The sequence below is a fragment of the Thalassophryne amazonica genome, chromosome 10 (assembly GCF_902500255.1).
Source record: "Thalassophryne amazonica chromosome 10, fThaAma1.1, whole genome shotgun sequence".
In the NCBI taxonomy this organism is placed as follows: domain Eukaryota; kingdom Metazoa; phylum Chordata; class Actinopteri; order Batrachoidiformes; family Batrachoididae; genus Thalassophryne; species Thalassophryne amazonica.
Window position 1 is genome coordinate 96,350,583 of NC_047112.1, and position 26,206 is coordinate 96,376,788.

General features: G+C 41.3%; 1 protein-coding gene across 3 annotated transcripts in view; it reads left to right on the forward strand.

Annotated features, from left to right (window-relative positions):
- Positions 1-11,393: 11,393 nt before the first annotated feature.
- The window catches only part of reps2 (RALBP1 associated Eps domain containing 2), a 102,227-nt gene continuing 87,414 nt past the window's right edge, over positions 11,394-26,206 (forward strand). For all 3 annotated transcript variants that reach the window (XM_034180562.1, XM_034180564.1, XM_034180563.1), the window contains exon 1: positions 11,394-11,693. In XM_034180562.1, coding sequence (XP_034036453.1) covers positions 11,514-11,693 — 180 coding nt within the window. In that variant the 5' untranslated portion in view covers positions 11,394-11,513. The remainder of the gene's footprint in view (positions 11,694-26,206) is intronic.

Below are 26,206 nucleotides of genomic sequence, written 5' to 3' on the forward strand. Positions count from 1 at the left end.
GACTCAAACATGAATTATTGTAAATAGATGGAGTTGATTTTACATGATCAAATTGTGCAAGTTAATAAAACTTAATGTAAGGACAAAAACATAATATTCATACAGCACTCAAATGGCCTTGCAGGTCCAACTGTTCCTTCACTGTGTTTGGACTTGAGTACGTTGGAGTTTAAATAAACTTAAATCTTTTGAAACAATCAGTTGTGTCATGATTTTCTTTCTGCGGTTCTGCTGACTTTTTTGTGTTTAGACTGTGGGGTTATGGTAGGATTGCTGAATTGTTTTTGTTGTTGGTAGGGATGCTTAAGTCCAAGCTAATACAGAAAGCACTTGCAATGCTGCTTGTCCCAGTTTAATTGTATCAGAAAAAATGTGTTTTGTCAGCTTTCTACTGCAGCGTTCACTGGCTGGAGTTTTCTAACATTTGTTTGCAACATTGTGTGCGCACTGGTGGAACACTGGCAAATATGTGTGCCAATCCAACAATGAGTTATTTCACCATGACTGCACCATGTATAGTATGTTAGTTTAGTCCTTGATTATTACACTTCCAGGCTTCGATAACATTTACTTTTTTGCCATGGTCACTCATTATTTTATTTATTTATTTGAGTAAGGACATTCAAATACGGTTATAAACAGGCGTGCACATAACTGGTGCTCATGTGTGCTAGAAGTTATTGAAGCACAGCAGAAAACACAGAGGGAAGTGCTATGTGTCATCTCTTTCCTCCTAAGAATCACTTTCTTTGTATTTTCTGCTGCGCATCATTTATTTTTAGCACGCACAAGCACCATGAGCACCAGATATGTGTGCACCTGATTATAATAAGATTACAGCAACATTATGTCACAATGTTGTACAACTGCAATTCCAATGAGGTTGGATGTTGTGTAAAATGTAAATAAAAACAGAATACAATGATTTGCAAATCCTCCACAAAGACAAGATATTTAATGTTCAAACTGATAGACTTTTTTGTTTGTGTGGAAATATTTGCTAATTTTGCAAATACATGCAACACATTTCAAAAAACTTGGGACAGGGCAACAAAAGACTGGGAAAGTTGATGAATGCTCAAAGAACACCTAATTGGAAACAGGTGAGTGTCATGATTGGGTATGAAAGGAGCATCCACCAAAAGTCTCAGCTGTTCATTAGCAAAGATGGGGTGAGGATCACCACTTTCTGAACAACTGTGTGAAAAAATAGTCCAACTGTTTAAGAACAATGTTTCTCAATGTTCAGTTGCAAAGAATTTAGGGATTCCATTATCGACAGTCCATGATATAATCAGAAGATTCAGAGAATCTGGAGAACTTTCTACACATAAGCGGCAAGGCTGAAAACCAACATTGAATGCCCGTGACCTTCGATCCCTCAAGCGACACTGCATTAAAAACCGACATCATTGTGTAAAGCAGGCGTGGCCAAGTTAGGTCCTTGAGAGCCACATTCCCTGCTCCAACACAGCTGAATCCAATGAAAGGCTCATTAAAAGTCTGCTAACGAGTCTTTCATTGGATTCAGGTGTGTTGGAGCAGGGAGACAGCTAAGAGTGTCAGGAAGGTGGCTCTCAAGGACCGAACTTGGCCACCCCTGGTGTAAAGGATCTGCGTGGGTTCAGGAACACTTCAGAAAACCATTGTCAGTTAACACAGTTTGTTGCTACATCTACAAGTGCAAGTTAAAACTCTACCATGCAAAGCAAAAGCCATACATCAACAACATCCAGAAACACCGCCGCCTTCTCTGGGCCCGAGCTCATTTGAAATGGACAGACACAAAGTGGAAAGTGTGCTGTGGTCTGATGAGTCCACGTTTCAAATTGTTTTTGGAAATCATGGACGTCATTTCCTCTGGACAAAAGAGGAAAAAGATCATCCAGATTGTTACCAGCGCAAAGTTCAAAAGCCAGCATCTGTGATGGTATGGGGGTGTGTTAGTGCCCATGGCATGGGCAACTTACACATCTGTGATGGCACCATCAGTGCTGAAAGGTACATCCAGGTTTTGGAGCAACACATGCTGCCATCCAAGCACATCTATTTCAGGGACGTTCCTGCTTATTTCAGCAAGACAATGCCAAGCCACATTCTGCACGTGTTACAACAACGTGGCTTCGTAGTAAAAGAGTGCGGGTACTAGACTGGCCTGCCTGCAGTCCAGACCTGTCGCTCATTGAAAATGTGTGGCGCATTATGAAGCGCAAAATACAACAACGAAGATCCCGGACTGTTGAACAAGTGAAGTCGTACATCAAGCAAGAATGGGAAAGAATTCCACCTACAAAGCTTCAACAATTAGTGTCCTCAGTTCCCAAACGCTTACTGAGTGTTGTTAGAAGGAAAGGTGATGTAACACAGTAGTAAACATACCACTGTCCCAGCTTTTTTAAACATGTTGCAGACATCCATTTCAAACTGAGCAAACTGATAAACAATAAAGTTTATCAGTTTGAACATTAAATATCTTGTCTTTGTGGTGTATTCCATTGAATATAGGTTGAAGAGGATTTGCAAATCATTGTATTCTGTTTTATTTACATCTTACACAATGTCCCAACTTCATTGGAATTAGGGTTGTAGCAGATTTTGGGATTCAGTGGTTGGTACAGTAACTCTCTAAGTAACAGCCCAGCAACATTCTGGAGAATCTACAAATGAAGGTTCCTATGATGTTGTGATGTGACTGTTGCTTAAATGCAACCATTAGGGAACATTCGATTGCTAGCTGGGGTGTTATAAAGCTCGACCCTCAAACTGCCCATGCAACCGCGCCAAGCTGCACCCAATGTGGGAGTCAAACAGACAGCGCAGCCCATATGCTTTATGTACACAATGAACTGGTCACACTGCAACAGCGATAGCTGGACGAAGGATTAAAAAGTAAAAAATCAGCGAGAAAAGTTGCACGAAAGATCCTACACTTTTCCCATCACTGAAAAGTCTGCGAATCAAGCGAACTCAAAAACAAAATTCGCTGACAACGCCTGCAAAAATTTCAACGGATTGGACAAAAAGAATGGCACAAAACAGAAACTAAAAAGAAAAATGAAGCAAACGTTGACCTTGATGCTTTAAACAAAATAAAACAGAAACGGGTATAAAACTGAGCACACCCAGCCTTGTCCTCATTTCCACAGTACTTGTAGGTGCGAGATTATGTTTGTCTTGACAACAAGTTTTGTTTGTCTTCACATTCTGAGTTCTTGTCGCATGTTTGTACCTTGTTGTACACTTTATCTGTGATAGTACTTGTCCTGACGAGTACCTTTGACAAGTCCATGGCATCAGCCATAGGGAACTGTCCGTGTCAAACGAAAGCAATTCCTGAAGACACCCACACGCAGGCCAGCCACAAACAGGTGAAATGTGTGCAAATAGCTAAAGTAGTTGATAAAACATTCTTTAACACTTCCAGATTTTCTTAAAAGTCCAGATTTCTTGTTTCGTTTGGGCGTTGGTGTGCTTCATTAGTGCCGCTGTGTAACAGGGACTTAATGAGCTGCAGCCCCTCAACTACTTTTATGTGGTGCGTACAACCCACCGGACACCACAGAAGCAGAGATAAACAAGCATGAGGAAATCCAGACGCGGCAGCACAGCACCACACTTTTGAAGCGAGGAGGAAACCGAGTACTTCATTAGTATCGTGAAAGACATGAATATGATGTCTTTTATTGATGGTACAAAGAGGAAGAAGAAACGGAAATTACGCATATTTGCGTCATGACGTTCTCCGTGCGTCTGGGCGTTGTCCATGCGTCGCTGTGTAGATGGGGATATTCCAAATGATACCAGTGACCATGTATACAGGAGTAACTCTGTCTGGTTAGGGTCCTGTCCCACTGGTGTTTAGGAGGATTTGCGGATGGAATGCGCACAAAAGTGGCCCACATCCGCCAAACAACCGCAATAACCGGTAATAATATTCCTGTATGAGTCGGCCGCCATCCAAACACGTCCGTGATCATCCGCAGAGGCACGCATGTCCGCAGCCAGGATTTTTGTGTGGCTCAAAAATCCTGCTGCAGATGAGAACGGCATCACTGTCTGAACACATACTGAAGACATACGCAGGACATACACAACCAATGCGCCGCATATCCCCTGTCATCCGCTGATATCAGCAACCGATGGGTTGGCGCGGCTTGGCGGCGGACCGGGACAGCATGCAAAACAGATATGACGGGTGCCCAGCACGGCCACAACACGGTTGCAAATGGTATGTCGCGCATGCAGACAGAGTGGGCACGGATGAAGAGAGTGCATCACGGCCACTGTGCCCCTCATGGGGGCGCCTCTGCGGTCGCCTTCGCTTCTGTTCCCCGTTATATCTGCTTTTCTTCCTCATGTATTCACTGATCCACCCCGGGACATTTGTCATTTCCGGCCACCTTTGTTGCGGACGCTCAGCTTTTGTCTCCTCATTTCATGCGCAAATCCTCCTAAACGCCAGTGGCACAGGGCCCTTAACCATGTAAACGGGTTATTCCTAATGATTCAGAAACCAGAATATTAACGGCATGTAAACGTAGTCAGTGTTGTTTTAGCTTCAAGCTTGAATATCTGTCGTTAGGACACCTGGTAGTGGATACTAGCTTTGTTAAAAAAAAAAAAACTTAATGGGTCTCAGGCCATATCTGGCCCTCGGGTCGCAACTTTGAGATATCTGTTTTGAGTACATTTGTGTGTGTACACAATATGCTGCCACTGGCTGATTATGCGGTGTACTTACTGTGCTGTACATGCAACATAGTAAGTAAGTCCCTTCGGCTGCTCCCTTGTTTGCACTTGGGGTCGCCACAGCAAATCCAAGGTGGATCTACATGTTGAATTGGCACAGGTTTTACACCGGATGCCCTTCCTGACACAACTCCACATTACATGGAGAAATGTGGCAGGGGTGGGATTTGAACCCGGAACCTTCTGCACTGAAACCAAGCACATTAACCACTTGGCCACCACATGCAACATGTTTCTCTGAAATATGAATATCAGCTCTGATGCAACTTCACGACACAGAAAGTAAAATGAGTGGTTGATCATCCTCCAATAATGACGTCAGAATGTCCAGGTTTATTTTTCGGTACAATAAGTTCCACAAATAAACAGCTGGAATTGTGGTGGAAAAATTAGTAAATATTAAAAATTGTGTTCTGCACAGTCCTCAGCTTTGTGTCCCTCAGCAGCACAAATTCACTTTGAAATGCTGAAAACAATGCAGAAACTTGAAAATTCTGAGGTATAGTTAATCATCCGCTCTGGCCTGACAGCCATGCTTGGGTTTTGGTTAATTTTTCAACCACTTCACAATTAAAGATGCCAGAATAAGACATTAATTGTTGGCTCGTGTTGAAGTGTGTTTCCCTGCCTGCTCATCTGTCTTCCTTGTTGCACTCAGCTGTAAAATTCACAATGTACACTGTGGACTGCCCCCTCCATAAACGACCTTTTGCTCCTGTAAAATGTCATAATTGTTCCCATTAAACAGATAACACTGGAAATGGCACACAAACACATCACATTTACAGGATGGTCATTGTAAATCACGACAGCTCTGTAGTTACGTTCTAACAATATGCTGCTGATCTTTCTACAGTTTGTTTGTATAGTGCATTTAAAAAGTATTCACAGCACTTCACTTTTTCCACATTTTGTTATGTTACAGCCTCATTCCAAAATGGATTAAATTCATTTTCCCCTCAAAATTCTACACACAATACCCCATAATGACAACATGAAAAAAGGTTGGTTTTTTCTTCTTTTTTTTTTTCTTTTTGCAAATGTATTAAAAATAAAAAAAAACTAACAAATCACATGGACTTCAGTATTCACAGCTTTTGCCATGAAGCTCAAAATTGAGCTCAGGTGCATCCTGTTTCCACTGATCATCCTTGAGATGTTTCTACAGTTTAATTGGAGTCCACCTGGGGTGATTCAGGTCCCACAGTTGACAGTACATGTCAGAACACAAACCAAGCATGAAGTCAAAGGAATTGTCTGTAGACCTCTGAGACAGGATTGTCTCAAGGCACAAATCTGAGGAAGGGTACATAAATATTTCTGCTGCTTTGAAGGTCCCAATGAGCACAGTGGCCTCCATCATCCATAAATAGAAGAAGTTTGGATCCACCAGGACTCTTGCTAGAGCTGGACGTCCATCTAAACTGAGAGATCGAGGAAGAAGGGCCTTAGTCAGAGAGGTGACCAAGAACCTGATGGTCACTCTGCCAGAGCTCCAGCATTCCTCTGTGGAAAGAGGAGAACTTACCAGAAGGACAACCATCTCTGCAGCAATCCATCAATCAGGCCTTTATGGTAGAATCGCCACACGGAAGCCACTCCTTTGTAAAAGGCACATGACAGCCCACCTGGAGTTTGTCAAAAAGCACCTGAAGGACTCTCAGGCCATGAGATCCAAAATTCTCTGATCTCATGAGCCAAAGATTGAACTCTTTGGTGTGAATGCCAGGCATCATGTTTGGAGGAAACCAGGCACCATTACTACAGTGAAGCATGGTGGTGGCAGCATCATGCTTTGGGAATGTTTTTCAGTGGAAGGAACTGAGAGACTAGTCACGATTGAGGGAAAGATGAATACAGCAATGTACAGAGACATCCTGGATGAAAAGCTGCTCCAGAGTGCTCTTGATGTCAGACTGGGCTGACAGTTCATCATTAAGCAGGACAAATGACCCTGAGCACACAGCCAAGATATCAAAGGAGTGGCTTCAGGACAACTCTGTGAATGTCCTTGAGTGACCCAGCCAGAACCCAGACCTGAATCAGACTGAACATCTCTGGAGAGATCTGAAAATGGCTGTGCACCAACACCTGAGAGGTGCTGCAAAGAGGAAAACTGCCCAAAGATAATGCACCAAGCATGTGGTATCATATTCAAGAAGACCTGCCAAAGGTGCATCAACAAATTATTGCGCAAAGGGTTTGAATAATTCCATACATGTGATTTCTTAGTTTATTTTTAATAAATTTGCAAAAAATTTCAAAACCTTTTTTCATGTTGTGATTAGAAGTCGTTGTGAGTAGAATTTTGAGGGGGAAAATGAATTTCATCCATTTTGGAAAAAGGCTGTATCATAACAAAATGTGGGAAAAGTGAAGCGCTGTGAATATGCACTGTATTTGGTGGTAAACAGTGTTTGAAGTGGCACACAGAGGTCATGGCAACTATGGAAGAATTTACTTATTCATTTATTTAACAAATTGTTGGTGTTGAATAACGTCACTGACTGCAGAACCCTTGCTGAACGCATGGTGGCAGCACAGGCACTGGACAAAATGAATGTCACCCCTGAATTTCAAGTACATATTTCACAATATATTTCAACAGGAATGTTAACGAACCAACTTTCTAGAATCAGAATATTTAATAAAACGTGCAAAGTTAGTGAATAAAACAAAGAAAAATAATACACAAAACCTGACTTGCTATTAATTTAAAACCAATTTATTCATGGATTGGTGGAGTTTCACAGGATACCTGTTGAAACGTTTGTGCAGATACGAGATCATTGTGCATATTGTTTGTTTGTTTGTTTTCTTTGCAATGAATGTCATTTAAGTGTTTTACATTATTACAGCTGGTAGAGGTACGTCTTTGCTTGGGTGAAGAGTAGTTTCCAAGTTTTTGGCATTTGTTTAGAAATAATAATAACTATTATTGTTATTATTATTATTAACCCTTAATTGGAGTAAGTGGGTTTAGAAAATGTATTATTATTATTATTATTATTATTATTATAAATAAACTACAGCACTGATTGAGTGCTTTTGTTCAGTCATTTCAAAGTGCTGTACAATTGTGCTAAAAACTATCAAATACTTATACTTTTTGATTATTTTATTTTTCATTTATTGCTTCAGCTGGGATAGGAGCGGTTAAATGGTAAATGAACTGCATTTATATAGCGCTTTTCCATCTGCATCAGACGCTCAAACGCTTTACAATTATGCCTCACATTCACCTCGATGTCAGGATGCTGCCATACAAGGTGCTCACTACACACCGGGCGCAATAGGGGATTAAAGGCCTTGCCCAAAGGCCCTTAGTGATTATCCAGTCAGGTGGGAATTTGAATCCAACACCTTAACCACTAGACCATCACCTCCCAGTTCATCTTGAAAATGATCCTTTTTTTTTTTTAGACGTACAATGCCAACTTCAGCATGACCAAATGGCTCCTTTGTGAGCATTTTATTGCAAATATGTGTAAGAATATGGGTTGTTGTGCAGTTAATTGGTAATCACGTGCTCTAGCTTTTGGTGGCAGCTTACACACATTGAGAGCGCTGTCTATTCTGCAGACACACAACTAAGGATAATTTGCTCTTTCTCTTCTGGCTGGGGTCAATGTCATGGCATAGGGTCAATATCAACGAGCAGATGTGATTTGATGCAGGTGTTAGTTTTGGGGATGAAAATTTACAGGGTGATTCCAGAATTTATTCCTCAGAATTGAGTGATTCCATATTTTTTTCCTCTGCTTGGTCTAAAAAAGTAACCGTTACTGACTGCCACAATCTTTTTTTCTTGATTTCTTATAGTGTTTCTTAAAGCCAGAAAGTTGCCATTTGAAATGACTTTAGTTTTGTGTCATGTCTGTGATCTGCTTTTTTACTACAAAATTAAACAACTGAATGAACATCCTCTGAGGCCGGTGATTCCATAATTTTTGCCAGGGGTTGTAGATCTGCATTGGGATTTACACCTGATGCAACTCCTGTTTTACCTGGAGAAACACACAGTACTTGGTTTTCCCAAGAGGTCTTCCATCCAAGTAGTAACCAGGATCTAATCTGCATAGCTTCTGTGATCAATCTATCTATCTACAGCAGAGGTCTAAAACTCATTCCAGAAAGGGCTGAGAGGGTGCAGACTTTCTTTGCAACTACCCACTCCACCACGTGATTTCACTGATTAACCGAGAAACAAAATTCTCTGGTCTGACGACATAAAGATTGAACTCTCTGTGTTTATTATTATTATTATTAGTATTATTATTATTATTATTATTATTATAAATTTGCAAAAATTTCAAAATAACTTTTTTCATGTTGTCATTATGGGGTGTTGTGAGTAGAATTTTGAGGGAAAAAAATAATTTAATTCATTTTGGAATAAGGCTGTAACATAGCAAAATGTGGAAAAAGTGAAGCATTGTGAATACTTTCTGGATGCACTGTATGCCACTAAGAGTGTCATATTGTTGAAACAATCCAGCATGCCTCAAAACCTACAGTTTGACACCAAGGTGACACCAATCAAATACATAATGACATTTTAGTGAGAAAAAAAAAAGATTTTAGGGTTGATTTGGTGGGTATTGTGAAATTCGGCACCATCTTAGATTTCACTGATGCTATAAATCAGAATCATTGTGATTGAAGCCTTTCAATGCAAAAAGTAATTTTTTGTGAGGTCATTTTGGTGGCTACCTTGGAAAATGGCCGCCATATTGGATTTTCAATTGGTCCTTTGGCCATATTTGGTAAGTACTCTCTTGGGAATTATCATGCCAAATTTGGTACTTGTACACACATTTGCATGATTTTCCTATAAAATTGATGTTATCTGTTCCACTAACTTGCCTGTAATCTATTCATTTCTGATTGAGTTATTTTTGTTTATGGCATTTTTGCTTGTTTGGTGCTCATATGAGTGCATGTAGCTCCTGTTGTGTTTTATCTCATTTCTTTGTGTTAACGTGTCTTCTTCATCACCCTGACTTTGATGGTCTCTGGTAAAAAATCAGTCGGTCATGACTCATGAGACATTTCATTTGTGAGAGAGATTATTTCAGTTTTACTTGCCCGATTGTCACCAGATATAGTATATGCATTACACATATTGACCCCAAGAAATGTATTCATTTTGGGGCCCAAAGGTCATACTTTGTAAAAATCTTGAGAGCACAATAGCTTCTTTTGAAACTATTAGATTATCTCAAAACTTATGTGTGTTAGGCATATTGACCGCAAGAAGGCTATTGGCTTTGGGGTCCAAAGGTCAGCAGTCAAGGTCACTGGAACATACTTTGAAAACTATTGTGAGAACAATAACTTCTTTCCTAATTCCTTGTCACTGAACTTGGTATATGTGTTAAGCATGTTGACCCCTAGACGTCTATTAATTTTGGAGGTCAAAGGTCAAAATCACTGAACTGCCTTCTGCAGAATGTGTGTGTGTGTGTGTGTGTGTGTGTGTGTGTGTGTGTGTGTGTGTGTGTGTGTGTGTGTGTGTGTGTGTGTGTGTGTGTGTGTGTGTGTGTGTGTGTGTGTTTGGAGTGACCTTGTTTCAAGGTCACTTGAGGGTACTTTGTAAAAATATTGTGAAAGCAATAAGTTCTTTCATAATTACCTCATTGTCAATCACCAAACGTGGTATGTGTGTTAGGCCTGGAGACCCCAAGAAGTCAACTGATTTGGAGTTAAAAGGTCAAAATCACTGAGCTTTGTGCAAGCTTTTTATGGAAAACTGCCAATAAAGCTATAAAACTACTGTAATATAAAAAAAACTACATACAAAGTATGATCCAGTGGCCTTAGATATAAACTTATCAACATTTGCCCCGGGCGGTATTAGTCAGTGTATACTATGCACTAGTTATGATGACCAGCGTCACCATAGCAGCTCTGTTATATGTTAATCTGGCACAGCTTTCATGCTCGAAGCCCTTCCTGATGCAACTCCACATTAAGTGGAGACTAGGCATGGGTGGTCTTGAACCAGGAACCTTCTGTTTTGAAAGCTATTATGTGCACTACTTAGCCACCATACTGGTGAGTATGACTGCAAATGCAATTTACATATTTCTTAAAAAATCATTCAAATAAGTTTTATATTTGTCACTCATATTACATCATAAATTTTCTTTAGCCAATCATAGAAGTTAAGACTCTCGTGTCTCAGGCTGATACTTCATGTCTTATGTACTGTGAAAGTTACAGTGTTTCAGATTGAACTTTATGTCCTTCCATCCATTCCTTATGACAAATTTAAAAAAATGCAAATAATAATATTTTTTTATTTGTAATCCGTAAGTCACTTGTTATGATTTACTGGTTAGTGTATAAAATGTCACAGAAAAGCATAAAAAAAGTCCATTACATCTTTCCATAGTTTAAACTGTTTTGTCAAACTAACGAACAGGTATGCAAAAAGGAAATTTTTTAATTATTTCTTTTTGTTATATTTTGTCATTTTAAATTTCAATATCTGACATGTTTTCTATTTTATGTCCCATGCAAATATCTCAGAAAACTAAAGTATTTGGATATAAATGAGACTCATCCTGTTGTTGAAGCTCCTCCTCTCGGCTCCTGCTCTCTGCTGCCCCCTGGTGGCGCAGGGCTGTCAGCGGCGGATGAGCTGGGCTCGTCCTCCGTGTCTGTCTGTCTGTGTGCGCGCACGGACGCGGTAGGACATGGACATGTTGATTAGTTGCTTGTAGCGTCTTTCCTGGGAGACTCCATGCTTCGGACCGGGAATGGATCCGGAAAGCGGAGCGGCGTCTGCGGGCACTTTGATGTCCCTGAGCGAGCACGAGCAGAGACAGTTCTCGGGACTGCGCAGTCTGTGCGTGTGCGGCACTACAGGACAGCTGTCCTCCAGCAAAGTGGCAGAGCTGTTCAAGGCGTCTCAGCTGCCCCCAGAAGCCCTGCATAAAGTGAGTGGACGCCGGCCGCACGACGCGTGACGTCACGCCCTCACGCGTGGCCGTGTGCGCGACACGCGGAGGACCGCGTCTCTGTCTGGTTTGACCGGTTCTACCCCGAGTCCAGCCTCGTTTACTGCACCACTGTCCACCTGTCTGTCTCCGTGCGTATGTCTGCTCATTACTCTGTCTCTCTAGTGTCCATCTGTCTCCATTTGCCTCTTCACTGTCCATGTGTCTGTCACTGCTGTCTCTCTGTCTTCTCATTAGGATCTATCTGTCTGTCTCACTAGTGTCCATCTGTCTCCATTTACCTCTTCACTGAGTATATGTGTCTGTCACTGCTGTCTCTCTGTCTTCTCATTAGGGTCTGTGTGTCTCACTAGTGTCCATCTGTCTCCATTTGCCTCTTCACTGAGTATATGTGTCTGTCACTGCTGTCTCTCTGTCTTCTCATTAGGGTCTGTGTGTCTCACTAGTGTCCATCTGTCTTCCTGTCCATGTGTCTGTCTCCTTATTGTCTGTATGTCTGTCTCATTTATGTCCATGTGTCTGCCTCCTTTTGCCTCTTCATTGTCCATGTGTCTGTCCCTGCTGTCTCCTCACTAAGGTCTCTGTATGTCTCACTAATGGCCATATGTCTGTCTCCAACCTATTGTCCATATGCCTGTCTTCTTACTCCATCTGTGTCTGTCATCATTACTGTCTTTCTATCTCGCTATGATCCATGTGTCCATATGTCTCTGTCCCACTATCCATATGTCTATCTTATTAATGCCCATTTGTCTCTCCTCTCCACAGTCTATGTGCCTGTCTTACGAGTGCCATGGATGTGTCACTACAGTCTTTCTGTCTCACTGTGGTACATAGGCCTGTCCCCTCATCAATGTCCATGTGCTTGTCTCACTGCCGTCTTGTGTCTGTCTCATCACAAGAATCTGTTTCTGCATCACTAATTTCTGTTTGGTTGTCTCCTACCTATGGCCCATGTGTCTGTCTCACTGTTGTCCTTATGTCTGTCCCCCACTGTTGTCCATCAGTGTGTCTTCACTGCATTATGTGTCTGTCTCACAGTGTCCATGTGTCTGTCTCCTCCCTATTGGCCTGGTGCTTGTCTCCTTATTGTCCTTGTGTGTCTTCTCCCTACTGTCCATCTATCTGTCTCCTCATTACAGTCTGTTTGTGTCTCACTGAGGTCTGTGTGTCTGTCCCCTCATCAATACCCATGTGTCTGCGTCACTGCTGTCCTTGTGTCTGTCTTGTCATTACAGTCTGTATGTCTGTCTCATGAATCTCACTAATCTCCATTTGATTGTCTCCTGACTACCATCCATCTGTCTGTCTGTCTAACCCTGAGTCTGTCACCTCTACTTTCCATATGTCTGTCTCCATGCTACTCTTTTTTTTTTTTTTTTTTTTTTGTCTCCATTTTTCTCATTACTGTCTATATCTGTCCCCTAGTTACTGTCCATGTGTCTGTGTCCTTATAAGCAGGGATTATGTTTACAGCATGTGTTTCTTCTCAGGTCAGGACAGCTAATGAAAATCAGTAGTTAACTCATCGGGTTGTTGCTAGTCGTTGAGTAATTCTGATAAATAAAGTTCAAATTTAAGGAGTAAAACTCTCAAACTGACTTAATTTAAAGAACAAAGCTGCAAATGCAATAAGAGAACATTGTATTAACCCAACAATCTACATGGAGACCATGTTTGTGGTACTTTGAAACAAGTCAAATCTGGGAGGATGTGCTGGTGCCAGGCTTCACCGCGTCCAGGACCCAAGATGCCTGTTAGTGAAGGCAACGCTGGCCGCCGGAGAGTGCAGCTGAGTTCACTGTGTTGGTTCCTGTTCGATCTGGGTGCTCCTGTCTTTTTGGGAACTGTGCAGGAACAGAGGTTCATCCACTGTATCTGGGTCCAGATGTGCTCTGTCTGTGGAAACAGTGATTCTTGGAAACAAAGGTTATCATTGTCAAATCAGATGGATTTGTAAATCAGTCTTATTCAAATCAGTCCCACAATAGAAATGTAGACATTAACTTGTCTCAGTAAAACAACATATGTCACCTAAAAACTGTTTGTAAATCATTCTCAAAAATATCTACTTTGTTGGAAAATCATGCTAATTAATTTAACCAACTAGTCAACTAGTAGGAGAATCGTCAACTAGTTGGGTACTGGTAGGGTGACCAGATGTCACACTTTGTGCCTCAAATTGAGACGGTTTCTGGCGTTGTTTTTGACAGGCAGGCGCATTTCAGAACTGAAGCCTGACTGTCGATAACAATGCCAGAAACCATCTCAATTTGGGACACAAAGTGGGACATCTGGTCACTCCAGGTACTAGCTCATTGTAGTTGATTATTACTTCTAGTTGTCCCAATAGGGAGCCACCTGAGAAGTGACTCTGATGGAATTCCAATCAGAGCAAATTTTTAATGGTAGGATTACCATGGTCTGATTATGTTGTCATTGTAATTCTGTTGGCGTAGAATTGCCAGATTATCCGGTATGGCTCAAAGTCCTCTGACCCATACCAGATAATCTGTCAGTTCTATGCCAATGGAAATCATATCAGAGCAAATTTTTAATGGTAGGATTAAATATGATCAGATTTTGCTGTCAATGTAATTCCGTTGTTGTAGAAATGCCAGATTATCCGGTATGGCTCAAACTCCTCTGACCCATACTGGATAATCTGGCAATTCTACGCTAACGGAATTCATATCGGAGCAAATTCTTAATGATAGGATAAGATTAAATATGGTCAGATTTTGCTGTCATTTTAATTCCGTTATCATAGAATTGCCAGATTATCCATTATGGCTCAAACTCCTCTGACCCGTACCGGATAATGTGGCAATTCTACGTTAATGGAATTCATATTGGAGCAAATTTTTAATGGTAGGATTACCATGGTCATATTTTGCTGTCATTGTAAATCTGTTGTCATAGAATTGCCAGGTTATTTGGTATGGCTCAAACTCCTCTGATCCATACCAGATAATCTGGCAATTCTACGCCAACGGAAATCATATCAGGGCAAATTTTGAATGGTAGGATTAAATATGATCAGATTTTGCTGTCATTGTACTTCCATTGTTGTAGAATTGCCAGATTATCCGGTATGGCTCAAACTCCTCTGACCCATACCGGATAATCTGGCAATTCTACACTAACGGAATTCATATTGGAGCAAATTTTTAATGATAGGATAAGATTAAGTATGGTCAGATTTTGCTGTCATTTTAATTCTGTTGTCATAGATTGACATCTGACCCAGATTATCAAATCATGGTTTGATGAGAATTTTTGGGTGGTACAGGGAGCGAAGAAACCCGAGTTTGTAGACAGAAGGTAGACATGGTTTTAATCAGGTTGGTTTGTGGAGCATCTTTGCAGTTTGTGTGATTCCATGTAAATTGCTGGATAATATCATTATTAGCCTACACTCTGTCACTGTGAGTGTGAGACTATCTTCATCTCAATGAATTCTGGAGTCCATCAGGGATAGGTTCTGGTATCTGCTTTGTTCACTGCTGCCATGGACTGGGTGCTGGGTAAAGGACATACATTCTGGTGACCTTTTGTCAGTGAAGAGAGGTTTACTAACCTTAACTGATGATGCCCTGATTTTTTTGGAGTAGGGGATGTCCTGGTGACAGTACTGCAGAAGCTGAATGAGGAGTCTGAATGGGTTTATGACTGTCCCGGATCAAGTCTAACATCCCAGCTTTGAATGACTTCCTGGATTCAGCCATCAGCAATGTGTGTGAATGTGATGAAAGTGTTGAACTTAGATTCACTTATCTCAACAGAATCCATTCTTTGGCATTTTGAAATCTCAGATCCTGTCAGATAAATTCTGGTGCATTTTCAGGTCTGTTTACCTGCCACACAAAAATCTCCAAAAAAATGTAATTTTTTTGTTGGTCAAGTCAGTTTTTCCACCCGAGAGAAGAGTCTTTTCACACAACTTGTATCATCACGATACAAGTTGTGTGAAAAGACTTTTCCCATATTTTCAAACTGACAAAACTATAATACAGTCTGTCACATGGATTGGAACATATTCACATTGGACTGTTACTGTTCTTTCTCTACATTAATCTACACATTTGAATTCAGCAATTTGTGCTTTTATAACAACTGATCGTGTCTTAAAATAAAATTTGATACATGTAAACCTGCATCTACTGTTCATTAAGTCAACAGTATAACTTTTAGTTCTCAAGAACACTGATTTGGGATTAAATTAGATTCTTATTCACTTCTATAAATGGGAAACACAATAACACAGATTTTTCCATCCAGTGCTGATGACAGCATTTCTGGGATACTCACAATTTAAGTGTTGTGCAAAATGACCCACAAACGTTTTTCACATCAATATCTGACTTCTACGAGCAGGTTAAATATTTATCATATTTTCCTCCACATGAATATTTCACACCCGTTAACAGAAGAAACCATAACATGCAGATTTAGTAGGCTAACATATCACGTTTGCATGGAGACAGTTTGAAGTAAATTCATCCCAAAGACAGAGTTTGATTTGTGTGAAATAAGTTGAATAACATAAACTTACAAAGAATTCCTTCAAAAACACGACATAATAAGATCAAAGTCTTACCAGGTGTTAGCTTTTCCTTATAAATGATGATTAAAAAAATGTGGGTCAGTGTTTTGGTCCTTTTGGATCTCGGATCAGGACGTGAAAATGTGAGACTTTAATATCCGGAAATTCCCAGAAATCTTCCATCACTGCACCATAATAAGAGTGCAGATAAGAATAAACATAAACCCTTACTTTTGTCTGTGTTGTCTCAAAAATGTGATTTTTTTTTTTTTTTTTTATGTTATTTTATTCTTCGTATGATTGATTTATTTTGAAGTGCTGGTACTTGGCACTGCAGTAGATGTAAGTACTGTTTCATTCCAATTGCTGTTCCGGCACGGCGATATGTATTTTCCAGCCCATATCAGCACAGCAGGCTTTGGCCCCGTTCACACCCATCACACCCTCGGGGGCTCGGCTCAAGGCCGTCACTGCTTATTGTGAATCTGTGTGGTGTCAGGAAGTTTCGTATTGAGCTGTGGTTCCTTCCTGTCCGGCCTGGAGCGCCGCCATCACACGAGGGTGATTGACACACAGCGTTTGAGTGCTGCTGCAGGATGCCTGCAGGATCACTCTTGGACTCGGTGCTGACTCCTGGGTCATTCTGTCGAACCGGGTCACAGGCTGGAGAACAGAATCAGTTTCACTTCTGCTCCAAATGTTGAAACGCCATCATGTCGGTTTGTGATTTCAGACACCCACACAGCACTCCACTATGAAATCAATAACTATACTGATAAATACACAGGCGTGGAATGCAGACTTTAGGTCATGTTGCTTCCGGAAACTTAGCAAATGGTTTTCTTCAATTTTTATTGGAGACGGGCCCGATCCGTTCCTGTGTCGGTACAGGGATGATCTACTTAGTGATCCAAGCCCTCGCCATGTCGCATATGGCAGATGAATACATGGTACAGACATGATGATGGTGAGCCTACTTTGCTCGTGAATCACCACTGTGGTGAACACAATAGTAACTAAATAAAAAATCCTAATAGTGCTAGTGGCAAAGCCCATGATTTCTGTGCTTTTTTGATGAGGAAAAAAATATGCGTATGTGCTGCACTCTGAATTCCACTTTCAAAGGCATTACAGCTGCAGCCTTCTCTACAAAAAGCCGTGAAATGACTGATTTCCTCGCTCCTTGACCAGGCGGGGAAATCTGTCTTTATAAATACATGGCATATTTAAGGAGCTAACAGTTTACTTTATATTTGTTTGTTGAAGAAAGATGAAATGTCTGCAGTTCTTCCCTTTCTGCTGCTGATCACAAAGTACTTTTTTAACCAGAGGCGGGATGAAGTCACTCTCAAGTCATAATGACCACCAGTTGTTTGCAAGCTGGCTTGAGACTTGACTTGGGACTTGCAGATTGATGACTTGAAAAAGACTTGACAGTGACTTCACCCCCCTCTGCTTTTTACTAATCATTACTGCCTGTCATTTATAATGAAGTCATTTTCACATTTTGGCACATTTTAGGTTTCATGAGAAATGCTGAAAGTTTGTATTTCTTTTTCTTTGTCTTCCTGTGATCTGTTTTATGTGCATAAAGTGAAGTGCTGTGTGTGCCTCCTTCGGCATAGCGCAGCATAATTATTCACGTTTGCTTTAAGTGTCATCAGAACAATAACGATTTGAAATCGTTGATATTTTCTTTTGCTGTCTCTCTTTTACAAGCACATGAACATGCTCACATGGTTTTTGTGTAACACGGCACACGGGAGCTGTGGACAGACACAAAGCCTTTCAGCTCGTATAACTCTGAGAGCGGATAGCTTCAGGTGAGGGGTGGGCGGGGCCCATTGGAGCACAGTAATAACCATAGCTGCTATTTGGAAGTTACAGCTTTATTACATATGTTTCAGGTCTGTAAAACAAATTCTTAACATTAGGGATGCACAGATCCCGATACTAGTATCCGGTATCAGCCCGATAACATATTCATTTACAGTGAGGAAAATAAGTATTTGAACGCCCTGCGATTTTGCAAGTTCTCCCACTTAGAAATCATGGAGGGGTCTGAAATTTCATCTTAGGTGCATGTCCACTGTGAGAGACATAATCTAAAAAAAAAAAAAAAAAAAAAAAATCCGGAAATCACATTGTATGATTTTTTTTTTTATATAATTTAGCTGTATGTTACTGCTGCAAATACGTATTTGAACACCTGTGAAAATCAATGTTAATATTTGGTACAGTAGCCTTTGTTTGCAATTACAGAGGTCAAACATTTCCTGTAGTTTTTCACCAGGTTTTCACACACTGCAGCAGGGATTTTAGTCCACTCCTTCATACAGATCTTCTCTAGATCTTTCAGGTTTGGAGTTTCAGTTCCCTCCAAAGATTTTCTATTGAGTTCAGGTCTGGAGACTGGCCAGGCCACTCCAGGACCTTAAAATGCTTCTTACGGAGCCCCTCCTTAGTTGCCCTGGCTATGTGTTTGGGGTCATTGTCATGCTGGAAGACCCAGCGACCCATCTTCAATGTTCTATTCTGGTCTCATCTTCAAACGGGCCTGGACATGTGCTGGCTTGAGCATGGGGGACCTTGCTGCCCTGCAGGATTTTAAACCATGACAGCATCATGTGTTACTAATGTAACCTTTGTGACTGTGGTCCCAGCTCTCTTCAGGTCATTGACCAGGTCCTCCTGTGTAGTTCTGAGCTTTCTCAGAATCATCCTTACCCCACAAAGTGAGATCTTGCATGGAATCCCAGACTGAGGGAGATTGACAGTCATCTTGTGTTTCTTCCACTTTCTAATAAATAATCATAACAGTTGTTGTCTTCTACCAAGCTGCTTGCCTGTTGTCCTGTAGTCCATCCCAGCCTTGTGCAGGTCTACAGTTTTGTCCTTGATGTCCTTAGACAGCTCTTTGGTCTTGGCTATGGTGGACAGGTTGGAGTGTGATTGATTGAGTGTGTGAACAGGTGTCTTTTATACAGGTATCAAGTTCAAACAGGTGAAATTAATACAGGTAAAGAGTGCAGAATAAGAGGGCTTCTTAAAGAAAAATGAACAGGTCTGTGTGAGCCAGAATTCTTGCTGGTTGGTAGGTGTTCAAATACTTATTTGCAGCAGTAACATACAAATAAATTATAAAAAATCATACATTGTGATTTCCGGATTTCTTTTAGATTATGTCTCTCACAGTGGACATGCACCTAAGATGAAAATTTCAGACCCCTCCATGATTTCTAAGTGGGAGAACTTGCAAAATCACAGGGTGTTGAAATACTTATTTTCCTCACTGTACTTATATTTGTAAGCATAAAACGTCTCTGATGCTACGACACCCGATACCACTTTATGGCAGCGTGATGTCAGCTAGAGCCCTGCGTGGGGCTATATTCTTCTTCCCACTCGCGCCCGCTCCTGCTGAAATTCTGACCATTCACACCCACAACATGTGTGTTACAGTCCCACCCGCTCCTGCAATGGGTCTGTCCTGTCCAGGAGCAGGTACAGTCAAAAAGTTAGGAACAATGGATGAAAATACAATTTGTTTTCAAAGTCATCATAAAACTGTAATGGTATCATTAAGTATTCGTATCGGTACTCTGTATCGACGAGTATCCAAATGTATGTACTCGTACATGCACTTAGTCTGGAAAAAAGTGGTATCAGTGCATCCATACTTGACATTCTGCCTAATTTAAATCTTTTCCCTCTTTTTCCCACCTTCATGTGGTAGTCACTGTTCCATGAGGTTGAGTAGTCTTGGTGTTCCCTGTTTTGTGTAGTATTAGGATTCTCATACTGGAGATTTGTCCTGGCTATGTTTCAAGCCTCAACCCCCTCAGCCAAAGACAGTGTGATTAGTTATCATTAAACCATCCAGGTGCCAATGTGTAAAATTTATATGATTTGTGTCATACTTTCACATAATAATATAATTATTCCCAGTAAACACCATACAAAATTTCAGCCTTATCTTTATTGGTTTTTGAGATATTGAGGGTTTTAAAATGGGACATGATACTGATTTTACTGTAAAAATGAGTGGTACAGAAAAAGATACCATGTTGGTTAAGTCATTGCTTTTGAGCTATAGCTGTATGACATTTTCAGTTGTTGTTCTTAGGTACCAAATGTCTTTAACTGCTGTAAAAGAAGATCCATAGTTGCATAGCTGTCAGTTTATGGCTTGCTGAAAACTGTAAAATTATTGTACGTGGCAGGTGCAGGTCATGCCGTGCCAGATCCATCTCGAGGTTCCCTCGTATGCGCTGAAATAGTTTCGGATCCCGTTTTGCCGGCATCGGCATATATAATTGCGGTCAGATGGTCCTCAAATTGCACATGAACCGCCGTCAGATAGGTGCCCTATCTTGACGGCGCCCGGAGAGTTTTCAACATGTGCATCACACTCGGGGCTGCCGCCTGATTGGGACCAACTGTGTGGACTTCCACAGATGGCTGTCAGAACATTTTCCAACTGAAATCCAACATTTTTTGGATGTGCACCGATTCGTGGTTATACAACTAAATACTAGTTTAGTGATTCACAGGATTGCTAAAAAAGCAGTTTGAACATAATAGTTTTGAGTTTGTAGCGTCAACAGCAGATGCTACTATTATTGTGAACATCCCCTTTTCTACTTTTTTTTACTAATAGCCCAATTTCATAATTTCATAGCCTTAAGAGTGTGCATATCATGAATACTTAGTCTTGTTGGATTTGTGAGAATCTACTGAATCTATTGGTACCTTGTTTCCCATGTAACAATAAGAAATATACTCAAAACCTGTATTAATCTTTTTAGTTACATAGCACTACTATTATTCTGAACACTACTGTATGTATACCAATAAATCCATCCATCTATTTTCTTCCGCTTTATCTGGAGTCGGGTTGCGAGGGCAGCAGCTCAAGCAAAGCCACCCAGACCTCCCGATCCACACATACCTCCCTCAGCTCCTCCAGGGGAACCCCGAGGCGTTCCCAAGCCAGCCAAGAGAAGTAGTCCCTCCAGCATCCGGAAAAGATGCCTGAGCCACCTCAGCTGGCTCCTTTCGACGTGGAGGAGCAGCGGCTCGACTTCGAGCTCCTCCCAAGTGACCGAGCTCCTCACCATATCTCTAAGGCAGCGCCCAACAACCCTGCAGAGGAAACTCATCTCGGCCGCTTGTACTCGCGATCTCGTTCATTTGGTCATGAGCCAAATCTCATGACCATAGGTGAGGGTCGGAACGTAGATTGATCGGTAAATCAAGAGCTTTGCCCCCCTCCTCAGCTCTCTCTTCAGCAATAAATCTATTGCTTCAAAGAGAATCCCACACTTTGCAGATGAAGATAGGCTCCAGTCCTATTATGAACCTCAGCGAGAAGCAGGGTTAATTTATACCACCAGCCAAAAACGTGTGGCCTTTATTGTTTTCTGGCCCCCTGTTTGCCACAGGGGGACATAACATTCAGTTGTGAATAATAACCAACTTTATTACCTCCAGGAATAACTTCTCAAAGAAAGATATTTCACTATTTTTCTTGAACTTGCCCCTTTTTTCCCTTCATTTGTGCAGCAGATTTGCTGACATCCAAAGAGAGCCAATGCCCCTCCTAACATCATACACAGACAATGGATCTCTCAATGTTACATTGTTGTAAACAGAGCTGGCTGATACAAGTGTTTTCCAGTGTGACGTAGAGCTGGAATATTGAAAACACAACTCTACCCCTTAGGGTAAATGACTGGCTTGTGTTTGAAATAAGTTGTCATGTTGAACTTTTTGGTATGTGCTCTTGCTGTTTCCACTTGACAGCAGATAGGCATAATCACATCACCACGTGACATTGTGTTGACATTATGGCTGTGGAACCTGTTTGGTAAAGTAAGGTGTGGTCTCAAACCTCACACAGATGTCACTCACCAGCAGCACTGACTGAAAGACACAATACCTCAGTTGAATCTACTATATTATCAATGTCTATGCTGAATCTGGTACCTACAAAATTCAAGCGCTCGCATAGGATTCGTCTGTGAATCCTACAATATTTACATTATTTTATAATGGATGGATTCAGTTGAAAGCAGTTGCAAGGCCAGCGTAGGGTTGGTTAGGAGAAAAACATAGTCATCACTTGCTGCTATAAGACACAACTGCTTGACATGATGGTGACATTGCAACAAAATGTGGCAGGCATGTGATATTTGTAATATTAGATGGTCCGCTGTGCTCCGTGCAACCATTAATGAACCCAGATGACATGATCCCTTGGATGGAATATTGATTTCATCTAACATTGCACGTTCTCAGTTGCTACATCTTTAAAAATGAGCATAATGCTAGACCTTCTGTCTTTCCTTCACCCCCACATCATTATACTCTCAGAAGTGTAGCATCATTATACACTAAATTTCTACAGAGTACTGGGATCCCTTGATGGAAAAGAACTTCAACTTAGTTTGAGGCCACTTTGCCAGTGGACTTCATGCTCTGTGCAGACCTTCCTTCACTGGGTTTATAGTCCATGAGCCAAGCAGGACTTCAGTCCCATTTAAGGTGACTTAAAATCCAGCCTCAGTATACCATGGCCAAGTGGCCTACACAAAACTGTATGATGGCCATCCTAGGGTGGTAGCTCTGTCCAGGTAGGGGTCAGTGAAGGAAGACACAGGGGTCAAAATTTAAACATCTTCCAGTCATATTGAAAAGTATGCCACGTTATTTGTCTGATCAAAAAGATTCATAAAAGGTAGTTTGGACTGTAGTGCAGCGGATAAGAGAATATTTAGAGGGGAATCCTGCAAATGATGATAAAAGCATCAAATTCGACAGAAATACTCCTCAGACAATCCTCTTTTGAAAAAAGTTGAGTTAACACGGTTTTAAAAAGGAAGGAATAGTTTGGACCATGTATCATCCTTACTTATCACGTTATGGGGTAACATGTCACATGTCATAGAATCCAATAGACGTAGACCTTGTTTGACCTTTACTTTGGAGACCAAGCACTCAACACTGTCAACACCATTTCATTTATTAATCCTATTAGCTCAACCAATAATTTGCATCACTTTTTACCAAAATTGGAGCAACTTTAACTTTTGACCCTTGTACAAAATGACACTGACCTTTGTCACCATTTTTGCTGTTTTTATCCCGTAACTCCATAGAATTCAGTCACAGATAGTTCCTTTTTAGAATCTTTATGATCAGGCAAATAATGTAGAATATTTTTCAATATGATTGGAGCATCTTTTAATTTTGACCTCTGTGTAATTCTTCAATTGAACCCTACCTGACCAGCGATTGAAAAGTAAAGTGGCCAGTCGGTTTTTTCAAAAGAGGAGTGTCTAAGGAGTATTTCTGCCGAATTTGATGCTTTTATCACCATTTGCATGATTGTTTCAGTTATCTGCTGCACTACTGTTTGACTGAATGTTATGGGGTAAAAATAGCAAAAATGGTTTCAAGTTGTACTAGGGTCAAAAGTGAAAGTTCAATCAATCAATTGACATTTCTTTGTATAGCCTGTTACACAGCCCAAAAAGTGACCAAAGTACTTTTCAGTAATCCAAAATAAGACCAGAATCAGATGTCACAACACTACTAAGTGTCAAAAGCCATTTTAAAAATGAAAAGTCTTTAGTTTGAAAAAGACCCAGATCAGTGATGGTGTGTAAATTGGGGAGGTGCTTGTGTCAAAGTCTGATGGCAGTGACTGTGAAAGTCCAGTCACCTGAATGTTTCAAGTGTGATCTGGGGACCTCCAACAGATGGAGACGGGATGACTTCAGAACCCTGCTTTGGTCACGTAATGCCAATAACTCAAATAGGTCACTCCAATTTTGGTAAATCGTGAGTCAAATTGTTAGTTGAGCTAATAAGGTTTTAAAAAAGAACAGTTTGCATCTTCTGTTATGCTTAATTCCAATCAAAATCCTAAATTAAAGTGGTGATAATACAGAAAAAAGGTGTGACTTAAACTCTAGTGTGATTTACACTCTGGAAAATGCAGTGTATTGAAAAGAAACAAAGGTTTGTTCAAACTGCAGCTGTAAGCACAGGTTGTTCCACCTGATGGGCATTTCTGCCTGTCAACCTCTAACGGTGCCATTGTGCAGGATGCAGGTTCATCAGCCGGGAGCCACCCTTCACTGATGTTGCACTTCTTTAATCCCAGAACATCTCTGGGTGGTGGAGCAGTGGTAATGACATCTTCCTACCTATCCCTGCACCCTGTCCTATGACCCTTTTCCCCACACCTTAGCCTTCCTTTGGAGCCAGAACTGGAAGCTGCCTTTCTCTGGCTCCTCTGCCAGATGTTGTAGAGCTCTCCTCCTTCTGAGAGCGCTAATTTGGAGAGATTTCAGGAACTGTTGGGTGGTTGATCCAGTGAAGCCACAGGAAAGGTGAATGCTCTCCACCATGCTCATGAGCATGTGGCTGGCAGTTCACCATACTTTAATTTCTTTCTCTCGAAGACAGCCTCCATCCCTTCTTCCAATGGAACAGTCAGCTCTGCCGTGATGACTGTTCTGAAGGAGGAGGACACGGATCTGGCTGTAAAAATGTCACAGTGATCTCCTTGGAGAACTTCAGCTGATGGTCAAGACTTGTAATAACAACTAAGGAGTGGTTTTAACATTTTTAGATTATTGCCCACATAGTGAGATGCCTGTTTGGTGGGATATTGTTTGTGTGTGTGGTTGTGCGTTCATTGAGAATTAGATCTAAGTGACTGCTCACTGGGTTCCCTTCATATTTGCTATGTTAGTATAAAGCCTTATTGTAATGTGAATTACATTATGAAGTATTCACAGCCTTTGCCATGAAGCTAAAAATTGAGTTCAGGTGCATCTTGTTTCCACTGATCATCTTTGAGATGTTTCTACAGCTTAACTGGAGTCCACCTGGGGAAAATTCAGTTGATTGGACATGATTTGGAAAGACACACACCTGTCTACATATAAGGTCCCACAGTTAACAGTGCATGTCAGAGCACATACCAAGCATGAAGTCAAAGGAATTGTCTGTAGACCTCTGAGACAGGATTGTCTTGAAGGGTACAGGGGAAGGGTACAGAAACATTTCTGCTGCTTTGGAGGTCCCAATGAGCAGAGTGGCCTCCATCATCCATAACTGGAAGAAATTTGGATCCACCAGAACTGTTCCTAGAGCTGGGTGCCCGTCCAAACTGGGCAATTGGAGGAAAAGGGCCTTAGTCAGGGAGGTGACCAAGAACCCAATGGTCACTCTGTCAGAGCTCCAGCATTCCTCTGTGGAGAGAGGAGAACCTTCCAGAAGGACAGTCATGTCTGCAGCAATCCACCAATTAGGCCTGTATAGTACAGTGGCCAGATGGAAGCCCCTTCTTAGTAAAAGGCACATGGCAGCCCACCTGGAGATTTCTAAAAGGCACCCGAAGGAATCTCAGACCATGAGAACCAAAATTCTTTGGTCTGATGAGATAAAGATTGAACTTTTTGGCATGAATGGCAGGTGTCATGTTTGAAGGAAACCAGTCACCATCCCTACAGTGAAGCATGTCGTGATGGTGACTGAAAAACGTCCCCACAGCATCATGCTGTGGGGATGTTTTTCAGCGACAGGAAGTGGGAGACTAGTCAGGATTGAGGGAAAGATGAATGCAGCAAAGTACAATGTTCATCCTGGATGAAAACCTGCTCCAGAGCACTCTTGACCTCAGATTGGGGCAACAGTTCATCTTTCATCACGACAATGACCTTAAGCACACAGCCAAGATATCAAAGGAGTGGCTTCAGGACAACTCTGTGAATGTCCTTGAGTGGCCCAACCAGAGCCCAGACCTAAATCCGATTGAACATCTCTGGAGAGATCTGGAAATGTCTGTGCACCGACACTCCCCATTCAACCTGATGAAGCTTGAGAGGTGCTACAAAGAGGAATTGGCAAAACTGGCCAAAGATAGGTGCAC